The following is a 23716-nucleotide window of genomic DNA, read 5'->3' as shown; positions in this document are numbered from 1 at the left end:
CTGGAGTGTTCCCAAGGACTTCTGCAGTGCCAGCAATGTGCCAAGCCCAGCTGCTGCCTCTGTGCCTGGTCTGTCTCTGGGTTATGCCCTGTGGTGCTTCCTCTGGACCACTAAAGCTTTCCATCCCTGGTTTTAAGTCCAGCTGCCCCCCTCTACTGTAAGGCCTCTGGCTCTGCCTGCTAGGGCCAGCTCATCCCGCTCAGCTGTGGTTTTTGGCAGTGCTGCTTGGTGGGTCTCTCCTTCTTCCATGTCCCTGGCTGGGTGCCCAGGCTGAGGCTGCTCCCCCAGGGCTGGGAACCCCAGCTGCAGAGCACTCGCTTTGCTGTCTTTGCCACACAGAAATGCCAGTGTGAGAGCTCCATGGCTCTCAGATGTGCACAGGGGGGTCTCTTCTCCCAGACCCTGACCCTGGTAGGGAGGAGTGGTGCTCCTGGTGGGGACACCCCAGACATACCAGCTCATCCTGCTGCTGCAGTGCTGTGAAAGCCAGAAACTTTTGGGTCACTCTTGGGGGAACCAGCTCCAGCAGGAAGCTCTCCTGGCTCTGTGGATGTCCAGTCTGTTCTAGGTGGGTGATTCCTGCTCTAACAAGGCAGGGGAAGAAAATTAAAAGCCCAAGTGAGCAAAGCAGCCAGGCTGAGCCAGGAAACATCAGAAATGCCTCTGTCGACACTGCAGCTGAAGCAAGCAGGCAGGCAGGCAGCTTCTTAATTATTGATGGTGCTTATAAATAAATGCTGGGGCAGGGAGGAGAAGGTTATAACAGAGCAAGGAGCCACTTCTGGTGGGGGAGGGAACCTGAGAACTTGCTTGTTTTAAAGGTCATTTAGTTTTGCCTCTGTTTCCCTTTTTTTTTTCTGTAAAACTCAGTGATATTTGAGTTGGTGGATTATCTTCCCTGTGCATATTCTTCCTGAACCTGCCTAACCTGGCCAGCCAGGAGGAGGAGAGAGGAAAGAAACCCATGAGGGAAGTGAGAGAAATAAGGGGGAGGGAGGGAGGAAACACTGTGTGGAATGTGGGACAAACAGGCAAACGAGGAGACAACAAAATTAGTAGAGCAGCAAATCCCAACCCAAGTGTAAATAATTTTTCATCATGTGAAAAGAAGGTCTACGTAGGCTCAGATTTATCTTCCTGTTCCTGGAGCTCAAGCCCAGGCAACCTCTGATGCAAAGCAAGAGGAAAGTGCGTGACATGAGGCTGGGGAAGGACGAGGAGATGTAGGGATCTTGGTTGGGTACTGGAATAGTAACCCAGTGTCTGCATAGCCTCAGGGACTTTTGCAGCAGGCTCAGGGTGGTGTGTCCCAGAAAAAACCAGACTATGTGATGGCAGTAGTTCTGGGATATGGATCCCACAGCCAGCTGAAAACACGGGAAGGGTTTTGGATTAGGATTTTCGACTGGAATTACTTACAGTAATTACTGGAAATTACACCAGCACTTTGAGACTGACAGCCTCAATAGGAGTCTTAAGTGATTGTGCATGGCAGGTCTTCACAACTTGGTCTGTAAACTTCAGCTTACAAAAGTGAACACACAGGCACCGGGTGCAGTACAGACTCAGGCACAATGGAGCTCCTTCTAGTCTGCACCACAGCAGACTCCACAGGGTCTTCTTCCATCCCCCCCAGTCTCAAGGGAGACACTACATGTGGTGGGCAGCAGCACCCCAGTGCCTGGTGCTGCTCGTGGATGCAGCTTTGCGTGCAGGTTTGCTCACCTTTCCACTGGAGCCTGCCATGGTTACACACCTGCAGGATGCATGGGGGGCTGCAGCAGCATATGGCTCCCTGGATGCAGACTGTGTAACACCATGACAGCATAAGTACTTTCCCTCTGTGCTGACAGCCTGGGACACCACAGCCACCCTCCAGTGACTCAGAATGACATCAATCAATCAAAATTCAGCCCTCAATGGAAATGGGCTGCTCCTGGTCAGGAGGATGCTCCTGACAACCGCTGGGATGCCGATGGGGAGGAGATACAAGGGGCAGCAGAAGCGTTCTCCCAGCTTTCTGAAGGAGAGAGGAGCTTTGGGTTGCAGCTGAGGAAGTCATGCCTCTCTGCAAGAGGCATGGAAAAGCCAGCTGCAATCCAGGCTGAGGAGCTGAATGCAAAGTGCCAGTGCTCTCATGCAGGGAACCAGCTGGGCGTGAAGGGCAAAGGCAGGCTGCTGGGATTCCCCAGGAAATGCCTCTCCCGCCTCCTTTGGTGCTCAGCATGCTGCTGTGGACAGTTCTCCGGAGTGGAAACTTCTCTTCCCCAAAAATGCCCCTCAGAAACTGGGGACCAAGAGCTGGAGGAGTGATTCAGCCATGGTGTGTTCCTGTGCAGCCCATGCTGCCTGTCCCATAGCTGAACACCTCTAGCACAGAACCATCTCTCTCCTTTCCCAAGCATCTGGGATGTAGGTGAGCAGCAGCACTGGCTCGACACAGCCCTGAGCTGCTGCCGAGGGATGGGAAATCTCTCCTTGCCATGGCTGCTGGGTCCATGGTTCCCCTGCACAGCCTTGTGTGTGCTGTGCAGCAGCTGCAGGAACAGGGAGCCTGCAGTGCAGGGCAGTGTGAGGGTGAGAGCCTGCAAGCGTAACCCAGAATCGCAGATATGTGAATGCTTGGGTTCCTGGATTACATGTGTGCATGTGTGATGTGACCAGTTCAGTGCACACTATCACTATGCATGTAGAATCACAGAACAGTTTGGGCTGGGAAGGACCTTTAAAGGTCACCTCTGGTTCCCTGCCCCTGAGGTGCTTGCCCTCCCTGCAGGGCTCAGCTTGGACATGCTACATTATGTTCAGTGTCTCTGGGAGATGGCTCAGTACCAGATCTGATGGATCAAGCCCTACAGCTTTTGAGCCCGTGGCTCAGCATGCTTTTAACATCCTCTGCTTGGCTGGGCTCTGCTACTCAACAATCCCAGGACCTTCCTGAAGTGAGTCCTATGGCACCCAAGGTGCAGCATGTCAAGGCCCTGCAGCAGCCTGTGCCAAGGCTTGGGGTGGCAGGGGTGCCTAGGGAAAGCTGGGCTTCTTCAGACACTGTGTGCCAGCCTCCCAGTCTGCAGCCCGGGCTACTGAGAGCAAAGCTCCAGGGGCAAAGTGTGTGAGAAGAGACACACAAGTACGTGCTTTCTGCTCCCCGTTTGCCAATGTCAGGTAGTTGCTTGGGGTTGATGCTGGCAAGCCCTTCCATTGCAGGTGCCCTTAAGGGACCTCGGGGTCCATCTGGCCTTGTGAAGGTGTTGCCAACATGACAGCACTGGCTCACAGCAAAATCCCATCGTCTTTTAATTAGTTTCCCACTTCCTGCCTCCCTTCTGTGTGCACAATGCAGCAGAGGAGGTGCAAACGTGTGCCCAGGACTCTGCTTGCACCTCAGATCTTTGATGTTTGCAAGGAAATGTAGGCTGCAATTTTGGCCAGAGAACTCTATTTCAAACTTGTTTCATTTCCCCAAAGCCTTCCCAGCTAAGCACTGCTTGACCTGCTGCTGACTTGCAGGGCATGCCAAGCACAAATGTGGCAGCTAGTGCAGCTGTAGCACAGCATGTGAATGTCTTGTCCTGCAGAAAGAGGGAAAGAGGAGGATGGGATGTAAGTCTGCACATTAGGACTTCACCAGGAGACTGAAGGAAATGCCCTCTCATAGAATCAGCACCCTGACATGGCTGCAGCACAAACTCCAGCATTTCTACGTCAGTGACCCACTTTACCAGCCTGAGGTGATGTGGACACCATGGATGACTCCACAGAATCACTCTTTGGTAGGACAGGACCCATTTTCTCCTTCAATTCCAGAACACTTTTTGTGCAACTGCACTTAAAAGATCAGGACTTGGTTATGCTGTGACATCATTGATTCTTGCAAGCTCAGAAAGGATACTGAATTTCATGTCTGTAACATCCAAGAGCAGCAAAGGAGGAGGAAGAAAATGGGGTTGCCAAGACAGCCCCAGGTGAGGCAGAAGAGCACCACAGCAGCAGCCACAGCCCTGCTTACAGACCAGGTAGTTCTTAAGGCTTATAGGAAGGTGTGCAGGAGATGCAGCAGCCCTGGGTGTGGCAGGTGCTGGGGCTCCTCTAAATACCCTGGGAACAGTCATTTTCCCATGGAACACAGGAGGGGACGAACAGACCTGAAGTGCCAAGGCATCGGGTCTTTGCTGCTCACTCACCACACAGTGCTGAGACCCAACAGGTCCCACAGTGGAGATGGATCTCCTTCCAACAGCTCTAGGAGCCACTGCTGTGTGGTGCCTCTAGCAGCATCTCTTCACCTTCTATGGGAGTGGTGTCAGGGGCTCAGTAAAGGCATTACCTGGAAAGGCAGCACCCAGACCTCTGCCCTTTGAGGGGCTGGGCAAAAGTCTATGAGGTCCAGTGGCTTTCAGGCTAATAATCAAGCCAAAGCAGGTTAATTCCCTAAGGCCACTGCTGGCAATCTCAGACTCTGCTTTTGGAGCATCATGCAGGAGCAGCTTAAGCCAGCATTCCTTTCCTCCTCCTCACACCTACTCTCCAACACCGTGAGGAGACATCATCTCCTGTAACAGCTATTAATAAAGTAACACAACAGCACTCTGGGAAAGTGCCTTCCCAGTAACACAGAGCACCCCTTCCCAACCCCACCTGGTGCTGCTGGGGCCCAAGTGAAACATGGGAATTGCGCAACACAGGGCACCGATGCTGCTTTCAGCTGATGGCATGAACCATCCTCTGGGACTCCACACACTCTCTCCAGCACTCTACCAGCCTTGTCACAAGGCTGAGGTGTTCCAGCTCTCCCCAGTGCTCAGATGCAGGGATGTTGGGAGTACCAGCAGCACCTCTGCATCCAGAAATGGAAAGAATTTTGAGAAGGCACCAAGCTGCTCTGCTACAGTGGAATGCAGGCAGGGTCTGAGATGAGCAGCAAGCTGCCCTACTGGCAGTGATGAAAGAAAGGGCCTATGCACCCCTCTGATGGGTGAACTCTTGGCAGAAGCAGCAGATATCCGTGACTTTGGCTCACAGATCCCTTTGCAATAAGCCCTGCTTTAAGCTTCCTAGCTGGAAGCATCATATACTGAACCAAAGGCTTAAGGTCTGCACTCTTGCTGTAGCTGTCAGGGATTCTAGGGGAGAAGGGGAGGACAGCTGGGAACACCACCAGCCTCCAAAGGGTCCCCATTCCTTCTGCCTCTGAGTCCTCATATTTATATCCAGCACTTTCCAATGCACAATCAGCTGCCTTGTAAAGCTGTAGGGACCACATATGAGATTTTGGGCTGGGCAACCACTGGGATATGGAAGAAAACCCCTTATCTGCTAATGATGCCCCCCAAAGTCCACATCCCTTTTTCTCCTAAGATAAACTGTTCACTGAAGAGAAGGGAAATGAGGCTCTGCTCACAGCAGCTATTCCCCCTCCCTCAGGCAGACAGTTAAGTGGGAAGCCTCTCATTCGGACACAGCCATTCCCCACTACATCCTCTTCACTAAATCTGTATCTATGTGACAGCCATTTCCTGCTGCCCATCCATCAGCATCACTGTGCTTCTAGCCCTCCTTCCTCTCTCCCCAAAAGCAGGCAGCCACTGGTCCTCCATTTCCCTTCACAGTAACAGGAAACCCTACCTGCTGGTGAAATTCATCTGTGTCAGGCTGCTCTTGCTGCTCACAGGGTGAAAACCTGCTCATATCACTATCCTGTTGCACTTTTGCCTCAGGTACCAGTTATGATCTCTATTTAGGTCAATACTGTATCTAAAATTATGATGCTTTGGTCAGGAGCTCTCAACATCACTAACACTGAAGTCTGAAATGCCTTTATGAATTCAATTTGCTGGGTCCACCACTGCTTGTGAAAAATAACCACTTTATAAGACCTGCTCACCTCAACACAAAGCAGGGTACAGTCCTGCTGCAGGGATTTCCATGCTGAAACACAGTAACAGTTTCCATTCTCACAACTCATCATATCAGTGTTGGTTTTTAGGTATGAGCCAGTAAGAAGCCAGAAGGAAGGACTTGCAAGGGAGTGGTAGGAAGAAACAGAGATAAAAACACTCATCCAAAGCAAAGAGGTGAAGAGGGGGAACAATTTTGCTCCAGTCCCCAGAGGACTGGCTTCAGCACTACCCATTGCATAGCCTAGCAAGCCTGAGTCCAGAAGTAGCGTGGGATTTCTCCAATTTCTAAATTAGAGTAGCATTTTTAATCACAGGGGTGTTGTAAATTCTGCAGTAGGAAGGAACTACTTAGACAAGAGTATGTGCTGACTTCTGGAGCTGCAGGGGCACAATGAACCCCTTTGCCAGAGCAGAAAAAAAAAGGTGCAGCTAACAAGAAATATCAGGCGATACTCTCTACCCTTTAATGGCTTTAAAATAACAGTGCCAACTCCTCATACTCTCACAAAATCTCTGTGCTGGTCTTGTAGCAAGATCTGCAGTGTTCCAGGAGAAGCAGGATCTGCTGCTGCAACTAGTGCTTTCCAAGGCTCCATCCCCAATGCTTGTGCTGAGAACAGGCAGCATAATTTTGACAGTGGGGGTCTCTGCTGATCCTGGATGGTCAGAAGTCAAGTGCTCCAAGGCAGTGGTTGCAGCAATGTTCAGCTGCTAATTCTTTCAGATGGGCAGAATATAAGCTTGGTATCAAGAGTCCAGCTGGGTGCATTCAGCTGTCCTGGTACTAAAGCATCACAGTTTGCTCTGAGCGAACTCCAGTGCAGTAGTCAGGGCTCCCTGCATGCCCCTGGCATTTCCACTGCCCTTAGCTACAATGGGAGAGCCTCCTGCCTTCCCTTCCATCTGTGTACAGACAGCCACGGCCCAGTCAGCAGCAGAGAACGTGGGGACGCAGTTCTGGGGAAGAAACACAGGCAAGTTATTTGAACTGTGGGGCAGCCTCCAGTCTGTGAATAAAGAAAGGTAACAGCATCCTCCCCTCACTCAGCCTGAGGCAGTAATGACTGTGAGGACCACAAAGGCTGAGCTTACATGTTAAGGGGTGTGTCTTGCCCCTGGGCAAACACAGCCTGCAGGATCCAGGGATATCTGTGCCCAGTAGAGACTGAAAGCACATCTGGTCCCAGTACAGTCATCTCAGGTCCTGCTCTGGTGTGATTAACCACCAACACTGTGCAAAACCCCAGGAAAAGCCTCAAGCCTTGCTGAGCAGTGGGTCCAGACCCCCTTGGCAGACAGGTTCCCCTTGTCTCTACCAGGGTTCTGCTTACCTTGGATACCTGACAGGCACAGAGCACCTCACCCGAAGCCTGAGGGCTGAGCAGCAAGACGGATGTGCCAGGAGACTTGTCACACAGCTGGTTCACTACTTTCATTAGGATCTAGGAGAGGCAGGGAGAAGAGAGGTCAGGCAACAGCAAAGACCAGCATCCAGCAGAACATGTTCCCAGCAGCTCCCTCTTGCTGTTTGCAGCACCTGAGGTACCGCTGGGCCAACAAAGAATGTGGAGTACTCACAGAGAGGGAATCAGCTGGGACAGTATCAATGATGATGGGCTGGTTGCTGTATTTTGCTAGCAAGATTTGTGCTGCCTTCTCAGCCTGGAGGGAGAAAAACACAGCACTTTGAAGGGCTACCTACAGGTGGCACACAGTGAGCTGGATGGGGATATATCCATATAATATATACACAAAGGGAATGCAAGCACTGCTCCGTGGGACAGGAGATGTTTGATAGCTGAAGTCAGACTACCAGACTGAAATCTCCATGTGGAGACCTATACAGCTCTCCTTCCCCAAATACAATGATGAACCCCTGTCAGAAGAGGAATGGAGAGTGACTCATTCAGTCCCCAGCCTCTCTCCTGGACCTATACACAGTGCCACGTGTCTCAGGAAAGCTTCTGTGGCAAGATGATCCTACTTTACGAAAGTGATAACTCTTCCTGAGATCTCTAAGTTACCAGTAAGTATTTCTAATCTACTTTTAACATAAATTGGCAGAACACAAACACATGTGGGAAGCACAGCAATATCCATGTAGCTGGAAGAAAGACTCTGTCCTGCCACTGTCTGACTGTATAACTTTGTTAAGCCCACTGTGAGGACCATCTCATCTTCTCCATGCATAAACAAGGAGGTGATGCCCAATGCCTATTGGTGTTGGCCAAAAGTGCTGGTATGGGGCTCTCTGTTCTCACAGGCAAGGAGACATGGAAATTCTGCAGCTGCTGAAAGCCCAGCAAGTCATTCTCTGCATTTTAAACAACAGCCCCATAAACAATGGCCAGTGAAATCAACCCAACACAGGGCTTGTGTTGCACTGTGTGTGATTGTAGGGGCTTTCTTTGGCCTTCTGAGATCCTGAGTGGCTGTGAAGCATGCCAGAGACACCAGGTCCATTGGTGAGTGCTATCAGCTGGCTGCAAGTCAGAGTGCTGCTGCCTCAGTACCTGCTGCAGCTCCAGTTTCTTGACGGCTGTGTTGGCTGTTCGCTGTAGTGCTTTCAGGATGGTCTGTAGCTCTTTTCTTTGCCACTGGGGCATTGCAGCGTTGGCCACCACCTGCAAGACAGTTTGCTCTGTAAGAACATTAAACTGTACCCCTAGACATAAAGTGCTTGTTCTCTGGAAGGTCAGGCTGGAGCATGGTCTCTTCCCAGACCTGCTTCAACCCATGTGATCAGGGCAGCCAGTCACTGCTCAGCAGCCTTCTCTTTTCAGCTGGCCATGTGCAACACAGCCACCTGGACACTGGCAAAAATCCTTATGAACAAAGAGGTAACAGCAGGTAGCAACTTGCCATGGCTACTGACCATGGTAAGATGGGAACCTGATAGGGAAAAAGTCATGTGTCTCATGTGCCCATGCTGGGCTCTTTCTGTACAGGAGTGTAATCCTTACTTTGGTCAACTGGCCCACTTCTTTGGAGAGGTTCTGCATCTCAGGAATAGAGGTGATCCTCTGCTTCATTCGTAGGGAGACAGAGTCCACTTCTGTAGCCAAGCACTGGCCTACCTCCCGGGCCTGCAGAGATGGAATGAATGCATGCTTCAAATGCAGTAACAGAAACAGCCCACAGGGATGGAGAAAGTAGAAAGACAGAAAGGTCAGAACCCTCAAGTGCTGCTCAGAAGCCAGTAAGAAGAGAGCTACAGATGGTTTAGGAATGACTGTTTCTGCAAGACTCTGAAACACAACATTCCTCTCTAGATGTGCAACCAACACTAGATGGTCACACTCAGGCAGACCAAGCTGTCGAGCTTTGTGTAGTATTTATGGTCGAAATTCATGTTTCCTCAAAAATTTGCACCAAAATCATCAGGATTTCATTGAAGAAAAAACTGGGGAGCTCTATGGAGCAGCTTAGAAAGTTTTTTCCATTAGCAAATGCAATCTTGAAACAGCTGACTGAATAAACAAGAGAAAAACACTAACACTAAAAGAAACCTTATCAGCTGTTCAAGCATATTTTCTGAGTTTATCTATCCTGATATATTTCTTATTGCTTTCACCAATAATGCTACTATGAATAACTTTTAAAACAGCTATTACAAGCTATTTTCACCAGTGCCAATCCTTATGGTTTGGAGCATTTCTTCCCTGCTATCTCTGTGCCCAGGATGGTCCTGGAAGACTTCAGAGCAGGACAGCAGAGGACTGCTCTGCCTAGCTAAGATACACAACCCTTGTTTTAAGTAATTCTCTCTTGCCTGCAGCGTCCCTTGTCTCATTAACGCTTGCACAGAGCTCCTCCTGGGGGCTCTCCAGGTCACACGCAGATGTGCCCTGCAGCTTTTTGTTCTTCTGCATGAAGAAAAGCCTCTCTGGGACACAGATGCATGGGATGACCAGCCAAAAAGTAACAGATTTGCAGGGGTGGGCTTTGCCTTCAGTCTTTCCAATTCCAGTGACTATGAGTCACTCTCCTCTGACAGCAGCCCTAAAGGAAGAGGGAAGGCTTATGGGGCACCTGACACTTCCAAATGCTCAAAGGACAGAGTGATCTCACAAACACAATAGTAGGTTGCTTACTTTTTATACAGAACCATCCTGACCAGAATCACAGTTTAGCAAGAAAAAGACTAAAGAAAGGAAGCAAAAGGGTTGTAAAAATGAGGCCACAACCCTGTAATCATAAAGCGCAAATCCAACTGTGATAGACAGGAGGTGAAATCAATGCACAAAGAATTACACCTTAAAATACCTACTGGGGGATTGCAATTTATAGACCAGAGGCTTCCTGATATTTTGTGCAAGTTTTTATTTTGGAAAAGGGGATCTGAAGGGAGAAATGAAGGTCAAGGAAACAGAGAACTACGATGGGAGGGAAAGAAGGTGAATAGTGAGGTTCAGTAGCAAGGCTGAAGCAGGAAGCCAGATGTGGGCACAGCAGGGATGCTCCAACCAAAGCAGTGGGGAACTAATTGTGTATGAGGATCCTACAAAGTTTGGTCCTTCTGGCATGCCTTGACATGGCAGAAATCTCAGTTCCTTCTTTCTTACCTCTTTGGCTTGTCCCCCTGTCACTGCAATGACACGGCTAATCCCTTTGACAAGCTGACGCTCGCTGATGATAGCCAGATCTTCCACAGATCCTGTTTGCAGAAGGTGCCTAAAACGTCAGCAGAGAATAGGAAAGAAAGCAAGTTGCTCTTTGCAAACAGAAATCAGGAACCCTGCTTTCTTTTCCAAAAACTCTAAAGCTCAGCAGCCTTTTCCTAATCCTAATCCCAATACCTTGAATCCTTTCCCATTCCTAAAATCCTGATGGTACCTGTCAGGCAAGAGAAAGCAGAGTTGAGGTTACTCCACAGGAACCTCTGTGCTACCTGACCAGCAGGCTCCAGTTAAATGGTGCAGCCAAGTTCTATCCTCCTCTCCTCTCCTCCAGCAGTGAGATGATTTGGCATTTTTCTCTTTCTCCTCAGCTGCTACTCCACCACTGTCTTGTCAGGCCAGCTCACTGCCTGGCCAGTAGACTCCAGACAAAGGACAGTTGTGCAGTCTCAGGACACTCACAACCTCCCTTTTCCTTCTTGTTTATTCAGTACTGCATATGAAAACTATAGTGCCTCAGGTTCTTTTACCACAAGTAATCATTCCAGACATCTTCATAAGAACTGATCATCTCTTCTCCCATGCAGTTTCTTGTCCTACTACTCCCACAAGAAGATCTCATGGCTAGAAAATTGCTCATTTCCAGCTCTATCTGCTCTCAGGCCAGTTTGTCACCTTCTTTTGGTGTCAGCACTGTCCTAAGACTGATTAGCTTTTCTTCTACTCTCATTACTGCTAAAAGCAGAAGAGAATGAAGATAATTAATTAAAATAATCAGAGCAGTCTCAAGTTCTCACAGCTGAATTGGAGCCTTCAGCCGGGTCCCCAACTCTTCTGCAATCCCAAAGGTAAAGCACCACAACCCTGGGGTGACAGGTCACACACAGCCTTTCCATATTCTGCTGGTGCTCTGTGGCTTCCAGGTTAGTTTCAGACCATGAAGTAAGGAAAAATGCTGCGCATTTCATTAAAGTTTGCTCACCCTGGAACTTCCAAAGCTTTGTAACTAGCCCATCCTGTCCTCCCAATATTTTTCCAGTGAGGAAACTTAGTTTAACAGGGAGAGGGAGGTAAGCTTGTAGTGATGTTTGTACCTCAGCCACTAGTGCCCACAAAACTGGCTGCAAATAAAAGTAACTTACGTCCCACAGCAGAGCTCCACAGAGGTCTGCATTGCAGCCTCAGAGTCACAGGTCAGCACATTCTCCACAGGGACCCCCAGGGACACTATCCTCACTGGGTCTGGATAGCCCTGACAGAGGAGACAGGGATCAGCAGCTAACAACATGGTTGTTCAGGGGCACCTACAGACTAACTACATGGCTTCAGGTGTCTGCCTCATTTTTCCCCTATTCTAGAGCAGCCCCTGAGTCAGGGGTGGCACTGCTTCTCCCCCACATCCAGCCACCAATAGGGAAAAGGAAACTATTGGTAACAAAGGCTTTTGGTCCACAGGCATAAACAGAAAGCCTGTGCATCACCGGTCTCCATGTTTTACAACAGTGCCCTGAGATCTCATCTCTGTCCTATTTTCCCTTCTGAGTTTTAGGAGACAATTCCCTTGCAGAAACATGTTGTGTCAACATCTCGTGTCTCAGATGATTCCTGCTGAAGGAGAAGGCTCATGAAGATGTGTGCTGCCATTCCGTCATACCTCATCCACTGCTCGGAGTCCCTGAACTCTTCTTGCCTGTGTGAGGGGGACTTCAGCCATATGCACCACCTCATTTTTTTGGATCAGATCCTGGACCACCTGCTCCACTTGCTGCAGCTGCTCCACAGTCACATGGCCCTGAGGAAGCAAATCAGCTACACTCAGGAGAAGCCTCCTGAGAGGTAGCGAAGGAGGGAGAACTGGGGCACAGCCACCAGATGACTCAGCTTGGGCACACCACTCTTCCCCTGCATCTCATCATCTCTGCTTGTGAAAGGGAACTGTGAACATCATGGCCCTCCCACCTTCTCCTCCCATGAGAGATAAGGATTTTTGATGCAAGAGCATCAGCCAAATTCTTCAAATGAGATACTGGAATGAGTGACAGGTTACCAGAGTCAGCACTCAGCCTGACCCAAAGCTTCACAAATTACAGACACCAGCTATGTGCCACAGCTAAGCAGCATCTCTCAAAGACTCCTTTACACTATTTTGTGTCAGTCCCATGACCACTGGCCTTGCTTTCCCTTCTGACTCCCATTCATCCCCTCAGCAAGCCCTGCTCAGGGTCAGGTCAATGCAAAATGGACACAGCCACGTCCAGAGGACCAGGCTTCGTCACTCAGATAAAATGTGACTTGTCTCTAAAGGAGTGATTATGGGGAGAGGAAAAATCCCTGGAGAGAAGAGCTGTGCTGGAATGTTGGTACAGCTGAGAACTAGGAAACTGGACTTCAGAGTCACCTTGGTGTCAAAGTCGAAGCGCAGCCGCTCTGCCGTCACGTGGGACCCCCGCTGCTCGGTGCTGTCACCCAGCACACGCCGGAGCGCGAAGTTCAGCAGGTGCGTGGCAGTGTGGTTCGTCATGCAGGCCAGGCGCTGCGCCTGAAAGCACACACCAGTTAGCACGGAGTGCTGGCTCTCCACAGCTCAGGGAAACGGGATGGCACGAAGAGATAAGGAAAAGGCTGCATGTGAGGGGATAGAGAAGATGGAGGAAAAACAACGGGTAGTACAGCTGTCAGATTAGTTATGTGACAGGGCAGATCTAACTCCTTTTTCCATGGGATCATCTTCGTAAAACAGTAAAGGGTAGGCTGGATACTTTTGTACAGACCAATGGTTCACAAAGATTACAGAGTCAGTTGTGATATCTCCTTCCCACTGCACACTATGATGAACAGTCTCAAGGATACAGGGACAAAGACCTGGTGTGCCCAGGTTACTTAGGACATCATAAGGAAAAGGTTAAGAACATTAAGTGATCACCTCATCCACAAAGAGCTGCACTTGGTCACCAGCACGCAGGGCTTCCACAGCAGTGACCTCATGGATCACGTAGCCACCACAGAGACGAACTGACTCTACAGGGAAGAGCACATCCTGAGCAAAGAGACAGAAAAATGAGTTAGGATACAGGGAAGATTCAAATACCTGTCTATGTACCTTGACCCGAATGGGAAACAGAGTTTCCACCAATCCCTAAAAGACAGGGATGGGGTGGGAAAAGCAGAGAGCAGCTTACTGCAAACATAACCAAAGTGTCTCAACCTCGCCTGTACCCAGCCACTCACTACACAGTATGTTGAGGCTGCCAGCTTGCAGTGGAGGGGCAGTAACACCATCCATGCTGACAAATTTTCTTAAGTATGCTCATCCATGAGAAAATGAACAGCATCTGCCAAGGCACCTATCTCTGGCATCCAAGGTACCATTCCTGCCTCACTGGAATGGCAACAAAATTGGACCACCACTTGAGCTTGGGGAGAAGCACTCTAACACTCTGCAAGGCTAAAAAGGCCCAGGACTGCTTATCAAGAGCTGGAAATAGGGAAAGGAGAAAAGGCTGCACCCTGTGTAACTCCCCAGGACAGGGTCAAAGCTGTCCCTTTGGCAAGGCTGAAGGAACTTGCTCCAGAAGTGGATGTCCTCCCTGACGCTCTTACGAGAAATAAGAGTTTTTGCACCGGGTCTCAGGTCAGGCAGCACTTGCAGCTGTCCAGGACTGACCAGAGAGAAGTTACTCAGTTCATAGATTCTCTGATCAATGATTGCCTTCCCTTAGCATTACAACCCCAGCTGGCAAAAACACAGCACACTGAAGGAAGACCTGAGAAGACTATTATCCTCCTCAGCAAGATGAAATGCAAAGGGCTGTGAGAGACAACCAGAGGAGCAAGAATGCCCTTGTGAAGTTACTGCTGATTCTGCCTTACCCCACCAACTCTGATTCTAAGCCAAGGGAACTGTCAAGAGTCAGCAGCTTGTAAATTAACACAGTAGAACAACCCATCCCTTCGGGAATTCTGCCTGGCCTCAGAACTCATGGCAGCCTTGGGTTAGGCAGCAAAGGGCCTTACCTGCTGTCCTAAACGTATCATGTAGCCTTGGTCAGAGTCTTGCCCTCCCTGCTCTGCATAGAAGTTAGTCCTGTCCAAGATGACACCACAGCGTTGCCCTGCCCCAACCTCCTTATGGAGAGACTGATCTCTGTACAGCATCAAGATAGTGGCCTGGCAGGGGCTGAACTCTGTCAGGGGAAGAAGACAGCAGCAGTTAGTGCATACAGCCTGTCAGATTGCAACAGGAAAGGAGGGATCACTTCCCCGTGCCAACCCTGCCAACCTCCCGGGCTATACTGAAAGCTGGCACTTGGCCTTGGTAGGAGAAGAACAGCTACTGGCAGAAAGGACAAAGGACTGGAACTAAGTCACCCCTCTCTTATCTAATGACAGAACTGCTGAGCAGCAGCTAAGCAGGCAGGGACATCCAACCTGGCTCCAAATGAGCCTGGTAGAAGAGAATGTGGCACAGACTCATCTGCATCTTGCTACACTGCAAGCTTGGTAAACCTGACTGACTTTTATGAAGATGTTGTGGATAGGGAACAGCAGAGACGTCACCTTCCTGGATACAGCAAGCTTCTAATATGCTCTCCTGTGGGGTCCTTGAACCCAAACTTGGGCACTACAGACAAGTGGACCATAAGGTGGGTGTGTAATTGGCTGGGCAGAGGGCCCCAGTGACAATCGTTCAATAGTTCAATGTTCAGCTGATATTCAGCTACCAGTAGTGCTACTTGGTGGCTGATGTAAGGGACAACACCACTTAACACCTTCAGTAATGACTACCCATGACAAAATGGGATGTACCCATATCCCACTTAATTGGCAGGGACTGGCTGATACACTGAAGAACTGGACTGTTTTTTGAAGGCATCTGAGCACTCTACAGAAATGAGCTGACAGAAATCTCAGGTTCCCAGGAGCAAGCTGAACACAAGCTAGCAGGGTGCCCTTGCAGCAAGGAAGGCTGCCTGCCTGATGAGCTGTACATAAAGAAAAAAGCCTTTACACACTAAGAGTGATAAAGAACAGGGAACAGAGAACAGGCTGTAAGATTTTTGTCCCTGAAGATACTGAAAACTTAAATGGACAAGGCTCTAAGCAGTGTGAGCCAACTGATGTTACTTTTAACAAGAAATTGGACATCTAGAGATCCCCTTCAATCCAAATTATTCCATGATTCAGAAGCTGAGAAGGTGGGACAGTTCTAGCTTGGAGAGTTCAGCCAATGTCTATGCCAGGCTTTTTTCCTCTGTTGTGTTCTTGCTGCAGTATATATAGCTTAAATTACCTCACTTTCTGCTTAGCGTGGGCTGCCGCCAGCACACTGGGTAAAAGGGAGTTGGCTGTACCCAGCCATCTCTAATTGTCTGTGACAGCCACATCACCTCTTGCGCCCTGTGGCTCATCCTCATGCCTTCCATAGAGCATCAGCAACCGCAGTTACCCTAGATGACCAAAAGCCTGCGCTGGCACCTAGTGGTCTGCCACGGAAACAGCAAGGGCACGGTTTCACACAACTACCTAAAACCTTTGCGCAATTTATCCTTCTTTCTCCCGAGTGCACACACCCAGAAACCCAATTGTTGGAGACAGACTTATCTCTAGGAGAAATCAACAATCCCTGTTTCACCACAGCACCCAGTGTTGCCAACCCTGAGCTCAGCCTTGTCACCAACCCAGAGCCTTCCTAGGGACATACCCACAGCATCCAGTTTGGGATGAGGTACAGGGGTAGGGAAAAATGTGGCAGAAAAAGCAGTCATGCGAGGGACTCCAGCAGTGCTGGCTCTGCAGGTGGGCAGGCACTCACCGTACTGCCCGTGCTGCCCCAGCCTGTAGGCATACTTTGGAGAGTCATCAGTAGCAGGCACGTTGCTGCGCTGCAGCCAAGCCAGAGAGTGCACATCCAGGTGGGTGTTTGTGTTCCCTGGCTGTCCTGCCTGCAGGCCACCAGCCTTCCGCTGCAGCAAAGCAAAGGCAAAGTTAGATGGGAGATCCCTGGGGGCAAGCAAACAAGTAACTGGAGGTATAAGGCTGGGAACGACTTCTTCCACCTTCATGGAAAAGGCTTGTTCAGATCCAGGCTGATGTAGACTACTGCTAACTAACCCCATCCCTTCAAGCACTGAATACCACTCTGTGCTAGCCTTGAGCCAGGTCATACCAACTGTTAACACATCCCTCCTGGCACCACTTGCTGTGTAGCTGTGAAGCTTCCAGGCCATTAAAGCTCAAGAGAGCAGGGCCTCAAACCAATTACTGCACTGGGGAGTGGTGGTGGTGGGTGGGCAGTGCAAGTATTTCAGCACTACAGAGATCAAGGAGATTTTGTACACTCTTAATAAACAATTTGCTGCTTGAGCTGTCTAAGCTGGTTCTATTTGTGTGAGAAGTTAGACTACATGACTAAACAGACAACTGTCCTAACCTACATAAATATTTTATAACCTTCACTCCAGCAGCAGTCAGCATCATAAAATACCTGAAGAAAAATCACCAACCAATACTTCAGTTCCACATTCAGAAACAAGGGGATTGTGATGACACTGCTATTTCAGACTCACTTTCCCTTCAGGGAGAAGGCATGTAGCCCTCTGGTGCTCTGAAGAGCCTCAACAGTGAAAGGGATCCTGCTTCCATGTTCTCAGAAGACAGGTAAGGCTTTGAATTATTCTGACAAGGCAGGTCAGAATACTCCTTACCTTTGCATCTTCCAGAGCAAGTTCATTAAAAGCAGCAGAATCCAAACTGATTCCCTTCTCTTCAAGCATCAAGTCAATCAGATCCAGAGGGAATCCTAAACTCCCATAAAGAGACCAGGCTACTTCAGCTGTAAGACAAAAAGAAGGACAAGAACTCTGTGTGAACACAGAAAGCAAAGGCATCTCTAGATTTGTCTGGATGGACCAATCTAGTGTGTGCTTTGGTAACTGGATCCACCTGTTTTGTGTGCAACTGTACAGTTAATGGGGAAGAGAAGCAGTGGAGTTGTTCTTGCACGGGACTGAGTATTAATAATGCTCCACAGCCCCATTCCTGCTAAAATTCGGTACAGCACATCTAGACAGGCAGCTGCACTAGTTGGGTCCTGTGCTACTCCTCTCAGCTGCGTCTTACAATGACCTCATTGATCAATCAATAAAACAGCAAGGGAGTGTTTCTAACTTGCCAGGTGCCCAGTTTGTTGTGAGGACAAAGTACTAGAAAACAAACGCAAATCTGAAGAAAGGAACATCTGCTCCTTTCTCTGGGGCTAGACAGTCACAGGAAATGAAGGGGTAGCAAACATCCACCAGTTTTGACTGAAATGCTTGTGAGGACCTGGAGTAAACTGTCTCTAAGTGCAGCTTGTCAGAAGAGGGACAGTCACCTGGGAAATTTGTGGAGGGCTCCATCTGCTGCACAGTCCGCTCGATGATGCGCCTCCCACGCTCCAGGGAGGACAGGAATGCAGCCTCATTGTCATTGATGATATCCTTGATCTGCCCAAGGATCAGAAGAAGGGTTAACCAGGGAGTTCCCCAGCTCAGCTCAGCCCTGCTCAGTCAGCTCAAAGCATGTCAACCAGCCTTTTTGTTCTGCATGCATCCATCACAACACGGCTCCGATGCATTATTGAACAGTGCCAAAGTCATTGTGCCTCCTGTCACCATTCCTGTCAAGGAAATATTGACCATCCACGCAGGGAAGGCTTTAAGCTGACAAATGTTCCCTATTGGGCATTCATATCTGTGACCCAATTACAGCTGTATGTCTGGAACAGCCAGAGAAGTTGCTGTCAGGAGAAGCAAGCTGGGACTAGCCTTAAATCATCACTCCACTTTAGACAAAGGGTACCCAGGCGAGGACAGGCTGTACTCGCACACAACATAAAAAGCTACTGTAGATTTTTTAGAACAACAGCCCTCTTACACAGGACATGCAGTCCCTGGTAAGGATCTAATGGAGCTCCCACATAGAAATCTGCCACAGATACTTCTTGTGCCCAGTGCATCTCGGCCCACCCACGAGAACGCTGTTATGGAGGAGGCTACGTAAACTCCTCCAGCTAAGTCCCAACGGCGAGAGCAGTCCTCACAAAGATAATGAGACAGGGATTCCACATTACTCACCTGGTTGGCATTCCTTGTCAGCTCTGGGTATGCATCTCCCTGTGGAAGTGAGCTTCAGTTAGTGATAACATCCTCAGCATCTTCCTCAGGGGATCTCGCAGCATGTCACAAACATTATACAGGTTACTTGCATACATTTACACATGCTTGAGCTGACTGTACCACTGATGACACCACGCCCCCTCCCTCCCATCACAACTGATACGGGGACAAGAGGTTTTTAATGCTGGAATGCACAGCATCAGGTACATCTTCCCGGAGCTCCTTCACATCCCAGACTGACTCCTGACAGCATGCAGAAAACAGACGTGGGGCTGAACAGGATGTGTGATGACCTTTTTCCCCCAAGACAGCAGTTTTACTCACCAGCACTTCCACAACAGTAGGGACTAGGGAGGCCAGGAGCCCAGGTGGAGCCTGTAGAACTTCGGAGCAAAAGCGTACAGCCCTGCGCAGGATCCGACGCAGCACCAGTCTGAAAAACAGTGCAGGATTCCTCAGGCAGCCTTGTGAGCATCTCTGCCCAGCTCCCACATCCAGCATCCCTCAGCCTCTCTGGTCTGATTCACCAGCACAGGCCAACTGCTCCCAACACTCTACACCCATCCAAGGGGAAGTCTGCAGATTGGAATCGCTTCCCAACGCTCATCTTCCTCCCTCCCCAAAAGCTCATGCACTCCCTCTTTAGGGCCCACACAAGAACCTCTTCCCTGGCTGTTCATATTCCTTTCTAGACCTAACATCCTCCATGCCATGCCATTTCCTTATGTCCTTACTCTGCTCCAGTGAAGCCTGGGTAGATGCCATCAGTGATGCACACGCACAGGGTGCGCACGTGATCCGCCACCACGCGGTAGGCCATGTTCACACGCCCAACATCAGCATCCCCCACCAAACCCTGGTATCTGGGTGCCCTGCAGCCCTAAAAGGGAAAGTAGGGAGACAAATCAGCAAAATGTAATGGCTGCAGAAGTTTCAATGAAAGAGGCAGACAGTCACGCCTGACATATTTTCCAACTGCCTCTGAACTTTGTGTACCTAGGATGTACTCATTAAATCCTTTGACAGCACTACAAACCAAGACTTCTGTACCTAACACAGGTCAGCCAATGCCCTGGCACTGAGAAATTTAACACACTTTGAATGAAAAATGAATCAGCAGTGCTGATATTCCAGCAGATTTCCAAACTGGAATTCTCTCTTTTTTCTAGAACACTGCATTGGACTTGGCAGGACATAACCCCGTCTCAACATACTGCTCAGTAATATTCAGAGAAGACTGTACTATGCTACCCAGCAGTAAGTGTCTGTTCAAGGAGCTTTTGTTGAGCTGTGACTAAGCAGAAGCACCATCACCTTGTGAATGGCATCCAAGATGGGAGTGAAGAGATCTGTGTCATAGTTGGAGCGTTTGTTCTGCAGAACTGTCACCAGCCTTTCCAGACCCATTCCTGTATCCACATGGTGCTGTGGCAAGGGAAGGAGATTCCCCTCCACCTCTCTGTCACCCGGGCAGGAAAAATAAAAAAAGGCAAAAGAGAAGCAAGAATCAGCTCATGGGCAAAAATAAGGAACAGGTGAATCAAAGAGAATGGGAAAGTGACAGGGGATGGAAACAGTGGGTGACCCAGCATAAGGAAGCTCAGGGACAACAGTGACAGCAGCCTGTCTTGGCCCCATCAGGCAGCCAGGATCTGACCATCACAGAGTCAGGATAGGCTGCAATGTAAGCAAAAATGCCTTCCCTAACAGGGCCAAAGGCCTTCTCCTCCTCCTCCTCTTGGCAGCTGCAGATCTCTCTGGAAGACAGTATTAAGGGAGAATAGGCAGTGAAGGTTGAAGACAGAGAAATAAAGCAAATGGGACCAAGAGCCATGCTGGACAAATCTCCATAGCTTCTCTCTTTCCCTAGTATTGCCACCTTCTGGAAAACAGTGATAAGTCTGAGGATATACACATGACTTTGGAGTCGGGCTAGGGGAAAGGCTCTGGAGTTCAGATGAGATGCTTGGTACCTGCTGTACTGCATGAAGACCAAGTTCCAGATCTCTACTACATCAGGGTTGCCCTGGTTCACCAGTGCTGCAGCATTTCTGCCACCACCCACGTGATCATAATGGATCTCTGTGCAAGGACCGCAGGGACCTGTGTCTCCCATCTCCCAGAAGTTATCCTTCAATGGGAAAGGAAGCACGTGACTGGCAGGAACCCTGGGAAAGGTAAACAACAAAGGTGAAGCATACACACAAAGCACACAGTAGCCTAGATCACAGAGAAAGCTGAAGAAACGAATACCTTCTTCCTGCTACAGACTCAATAAGCAAACACATCAGAATTCCTCTGCTTCTGCTCACACAGAATTACTCTCTTTAGTGAGATTAAGCGGGCCAAACCAGACAGGACCCTAGTCTCAGGCCAGAATGACTGGCAAACACAGCCTGGCCCTGCTGACCAAGACAGGCTCTCCACTGGGTCTGTGGAGCACTTTACTCTTTGGAGCAGAGGCAAGACCTGAACACCATCAGTGGCACAGAGCTGGCTGCCTTGGATTCAAAGCCAACATACAGCCTGGAATAAGTTCCCTTCAAAGCACAGCAGTGCACTCTGCAATGGCTGCCCCCTCCCACTGAAGATGGAGAGGAAGCAAAGGATTGGAGATCCTGTACACACTTCACCCAGGCCAGCCAGTTTCAGGCACATACTCATCCCTACTGATATTACCTGAGAACTAACCAAAAGTTCAAGAGACTCAGTGAGCTCAGAGCCCAGATGACTTTTAAAAGCCCAAAGAAATCAGACACAAAATGGGTTTAAAACATAATCTCTGACCCCTGAGAGCAAATGTAAAACTGTGGAAAGTGAAATGTGAGCACCTGCTGCTCAGAACCTCTTCTCTAACACACTTACCCCAGGCGGAGCCACACGTCCCTGCACTCCTCATCAGCACTCAGCCCCAGCGAGGCGTCTCCACCAAAATAGGTGACGTAGAGACGATCTCTGGGGATCTCATAGACCTCTGTCAAGAGCTCCCAGGCCATGCTACATGCCTCCTCCTGAGCAGGTAGGGAACATAAATGAAGCACAGTAATTCAGGAAGGGTCTTTACAATGGGAGTCAAACAACAAAAGTTAATTTCAGCTGTTTCTCTCCCTTTCTAATTGTCAGGTGTATTGTAAAGAGCAGGGTGAAGGTCAGGAGAGTGAGACAACTCACTGCAGCCAGTGGAAAACTGACATTCCTAAAATGTTGTGAGACCTTCAGCATGGTGTGCATCTATGTGCTTACCGGCAGAGTTACATGGATTATTTTCTTTCCAAAGAAAAATGTATTTGTTACCTAAAAAACCTAGCATCCTTTATTCTTCTTCCCTTTTCTAGCATCCTTTATTCTTCTTCCCTTTTCAAACTTTCTAGCAATACCCGTCAAATGAACTGGTAACCTCTTTTCACCATATTAAGTGGTCAACACTGGCATTCTCACAGAAAACTTTGATTTTTTTGTGTTAGTCACAGCTTTGACAGGCTGAGTGCTTTAAGAGTCTGCAGCACACATTCAGCAACAGAGCCCATGAGCTGACCACCTCTGTTCCAGGCCACAGAGCCCCCAGGAATGAATCTGGATCTCACCAAAATGTGTTCTCAGGCAGTCCCGTGGCACAGCTCTGAAAGAAAGGCTGTTTTCCCGTAGAAAGGGCTCACTCCTATCACCTCACCTTAAAGTAATCCCCAAAGGACCAGTTTCCCAGCATCTCAAAGAAAGTGTGATGGTAAGTATCTCGGCCCACATCATCCAGGTCGTTGTGCTTCCCTCCTGCGCGCACACACTTCTGGCTGTTCACCACCCGCCGGTGCTGGGCCAGCTCGCTCCGGGGGTGCACCGTGCCCAGGAAAATGGGCTTAAACTGGAAATGAGACACAGCCGCTATTGACAGATGTCACCCAGTGCAAGGGGCTGCACATGGGGCTCCTGAAACACAGGCTGGAAGGGACACAGTGGGTCATCTGGTCCAACTCCCCTGTTTAAGCAAGGCGAGCTCTAGAACACACGGCACGGGATTGTGTTCAGACAGTTCTTAACTATGGCCAGCGAGGGAGACTCCCACAGCCCTATGACAGGGGTCTGGGAGCGCAGCAGCACGGGCAGCCAAAGCAACACCCCCCCAAAACGGCCGCAAATCCCCCTAAAATTCCCCCAAGAAAGCCCCAAAATTCTACAGAAAATACCCCAAAAATTCCCCCGAAAAAAGCCCAAAAATCCCCCACAAGGGACCCAAATTCCCCCAAAAAACCTCAAAAAACCCCAAAATTTCATCCCAGCATCTCCCAAAATGGCCCCAAAAACGGACCCAAAATCCCACCCAAATCTCCCTAAAATTCCCCATAAAGCCCCCAAATTCTCCTCCAAAACGCCCTAAAATTTCCCAAAGAAAGCCCCAAAATGGGGAAAAAAATCAGCATTAAAAGGGCTTCAAATTCAACTGGAAAATGCCCCCAAATTGGCCAAAACATGGCCCTAAAATTCATCCCAAATCTCAAAAGCCCCTAAAAACGGCGCTAAAATCCCTCTAAAATTCGGATATCTCCCTGGCAGGGGACACCGCAAGCCGGGCCGCGCTCCTGCGGAGCCGCCGGTGAGCCGCAGAGGGGAGGTGCGGGAGCAGGGAGAGCACCTGGTTCATGCCCGCGTTGACGAAGAGGAGGCGCGGGTCGCCGCGGGGCCGCACGGGGGCCGAGGGCAGGCGGCGGTGGCCGTGGCGCTCCTCGAAGAAGCGCAGGAAGGCGGCGCGGACCTGCCCCGCAGACGGGCCGGCGGCCCCGCCGCGGCGGGGGCTGCAGCGCCAGCACCAGGGCACCGCCAGCAGCAGCCGCCGCCGCAGCCGGGCGGCCGCAGCCATGGTGCCCCACGGCGGATGGCGGCGCCGGGGCGCCCGGAAGGGGCGGTGCGAGAGGGAGGCGGGACGCGGAGCAGCGCGGCGGGGCTGCAGGGAAGCGCCCCGGGGCAGTGGGAGAGCGCCGCGGCATCGTCCCCGCGGGGCCTGCGGCGCACGCACGAGCTCTGGCCGCGGCCCGGGCTCCGTCGGGGG

General features: G+C 50.0%; 1 protein-coding gene across 1 annotated transcript; it reads right to left on the bottom strand.

Moving 5' to 3' along the window:
- Positions 1-6342: 6342 nt before the first annotated feature.
- Positions 6343-23565, bottom strand: AARS2 (alanyl-tRNA synthetase 2, mitochondrial). Its single transcript, XM_033055844.2, has 22 exons — positions 23303-23565; positions 22346-22534; positions 21541-21686; positions 20649-20843; positions 19990-20134; positions 19410-19555; positions 19000-19108; positions 18634-18672; positions 17892-18003; positions 17224-17351; positions 16332-16482; positions 14534-14703; positions 13443-13556; positions 12918-13058; positions 12174-12311; positions 11662-11771; positions 10466-10574; positions 8864-8986; positions 8414-8524; positions 7479-7562; positions 7232-7342; positions 6343-6857 (listed from the first exon to the last, which is right to left on the bottom strand). The coding sequence occupies exons 1-22, from the start codon at positions 23525-23527 to the stop codon at positions 6693-6695; spliced, it is 2961 nt and encodes a 986-aa protein (XP_032911735.1). The 5' UTR covers positions 23528-23565; the 3' UTR covers positions 6343-6692.
- Positions 23566-23716: the final 151 nt, after the last annotated feature.

The sequence above is a fragment of the Catharus ustulatus genome, chromosome 3, assembly GCF_009819885.2.
Source record: "Catharus ustulatus isolate bCatUst1 chromosome 3, bCatUst1.pri.v2, whole genome shotgun sequence".
In the NCBI taxonomy this organism is placed as follows: domain Eukaryota; kingdom Metazoa; phylum Chordata; class Aves; order Passeriformes; family Turdidae; genus Catharus; species Catharus ustulatus.
Note: the sequence above shows the minus strand (reverse complement) of the source record. Positions and strands in the feature narration are given on the sequence as shown.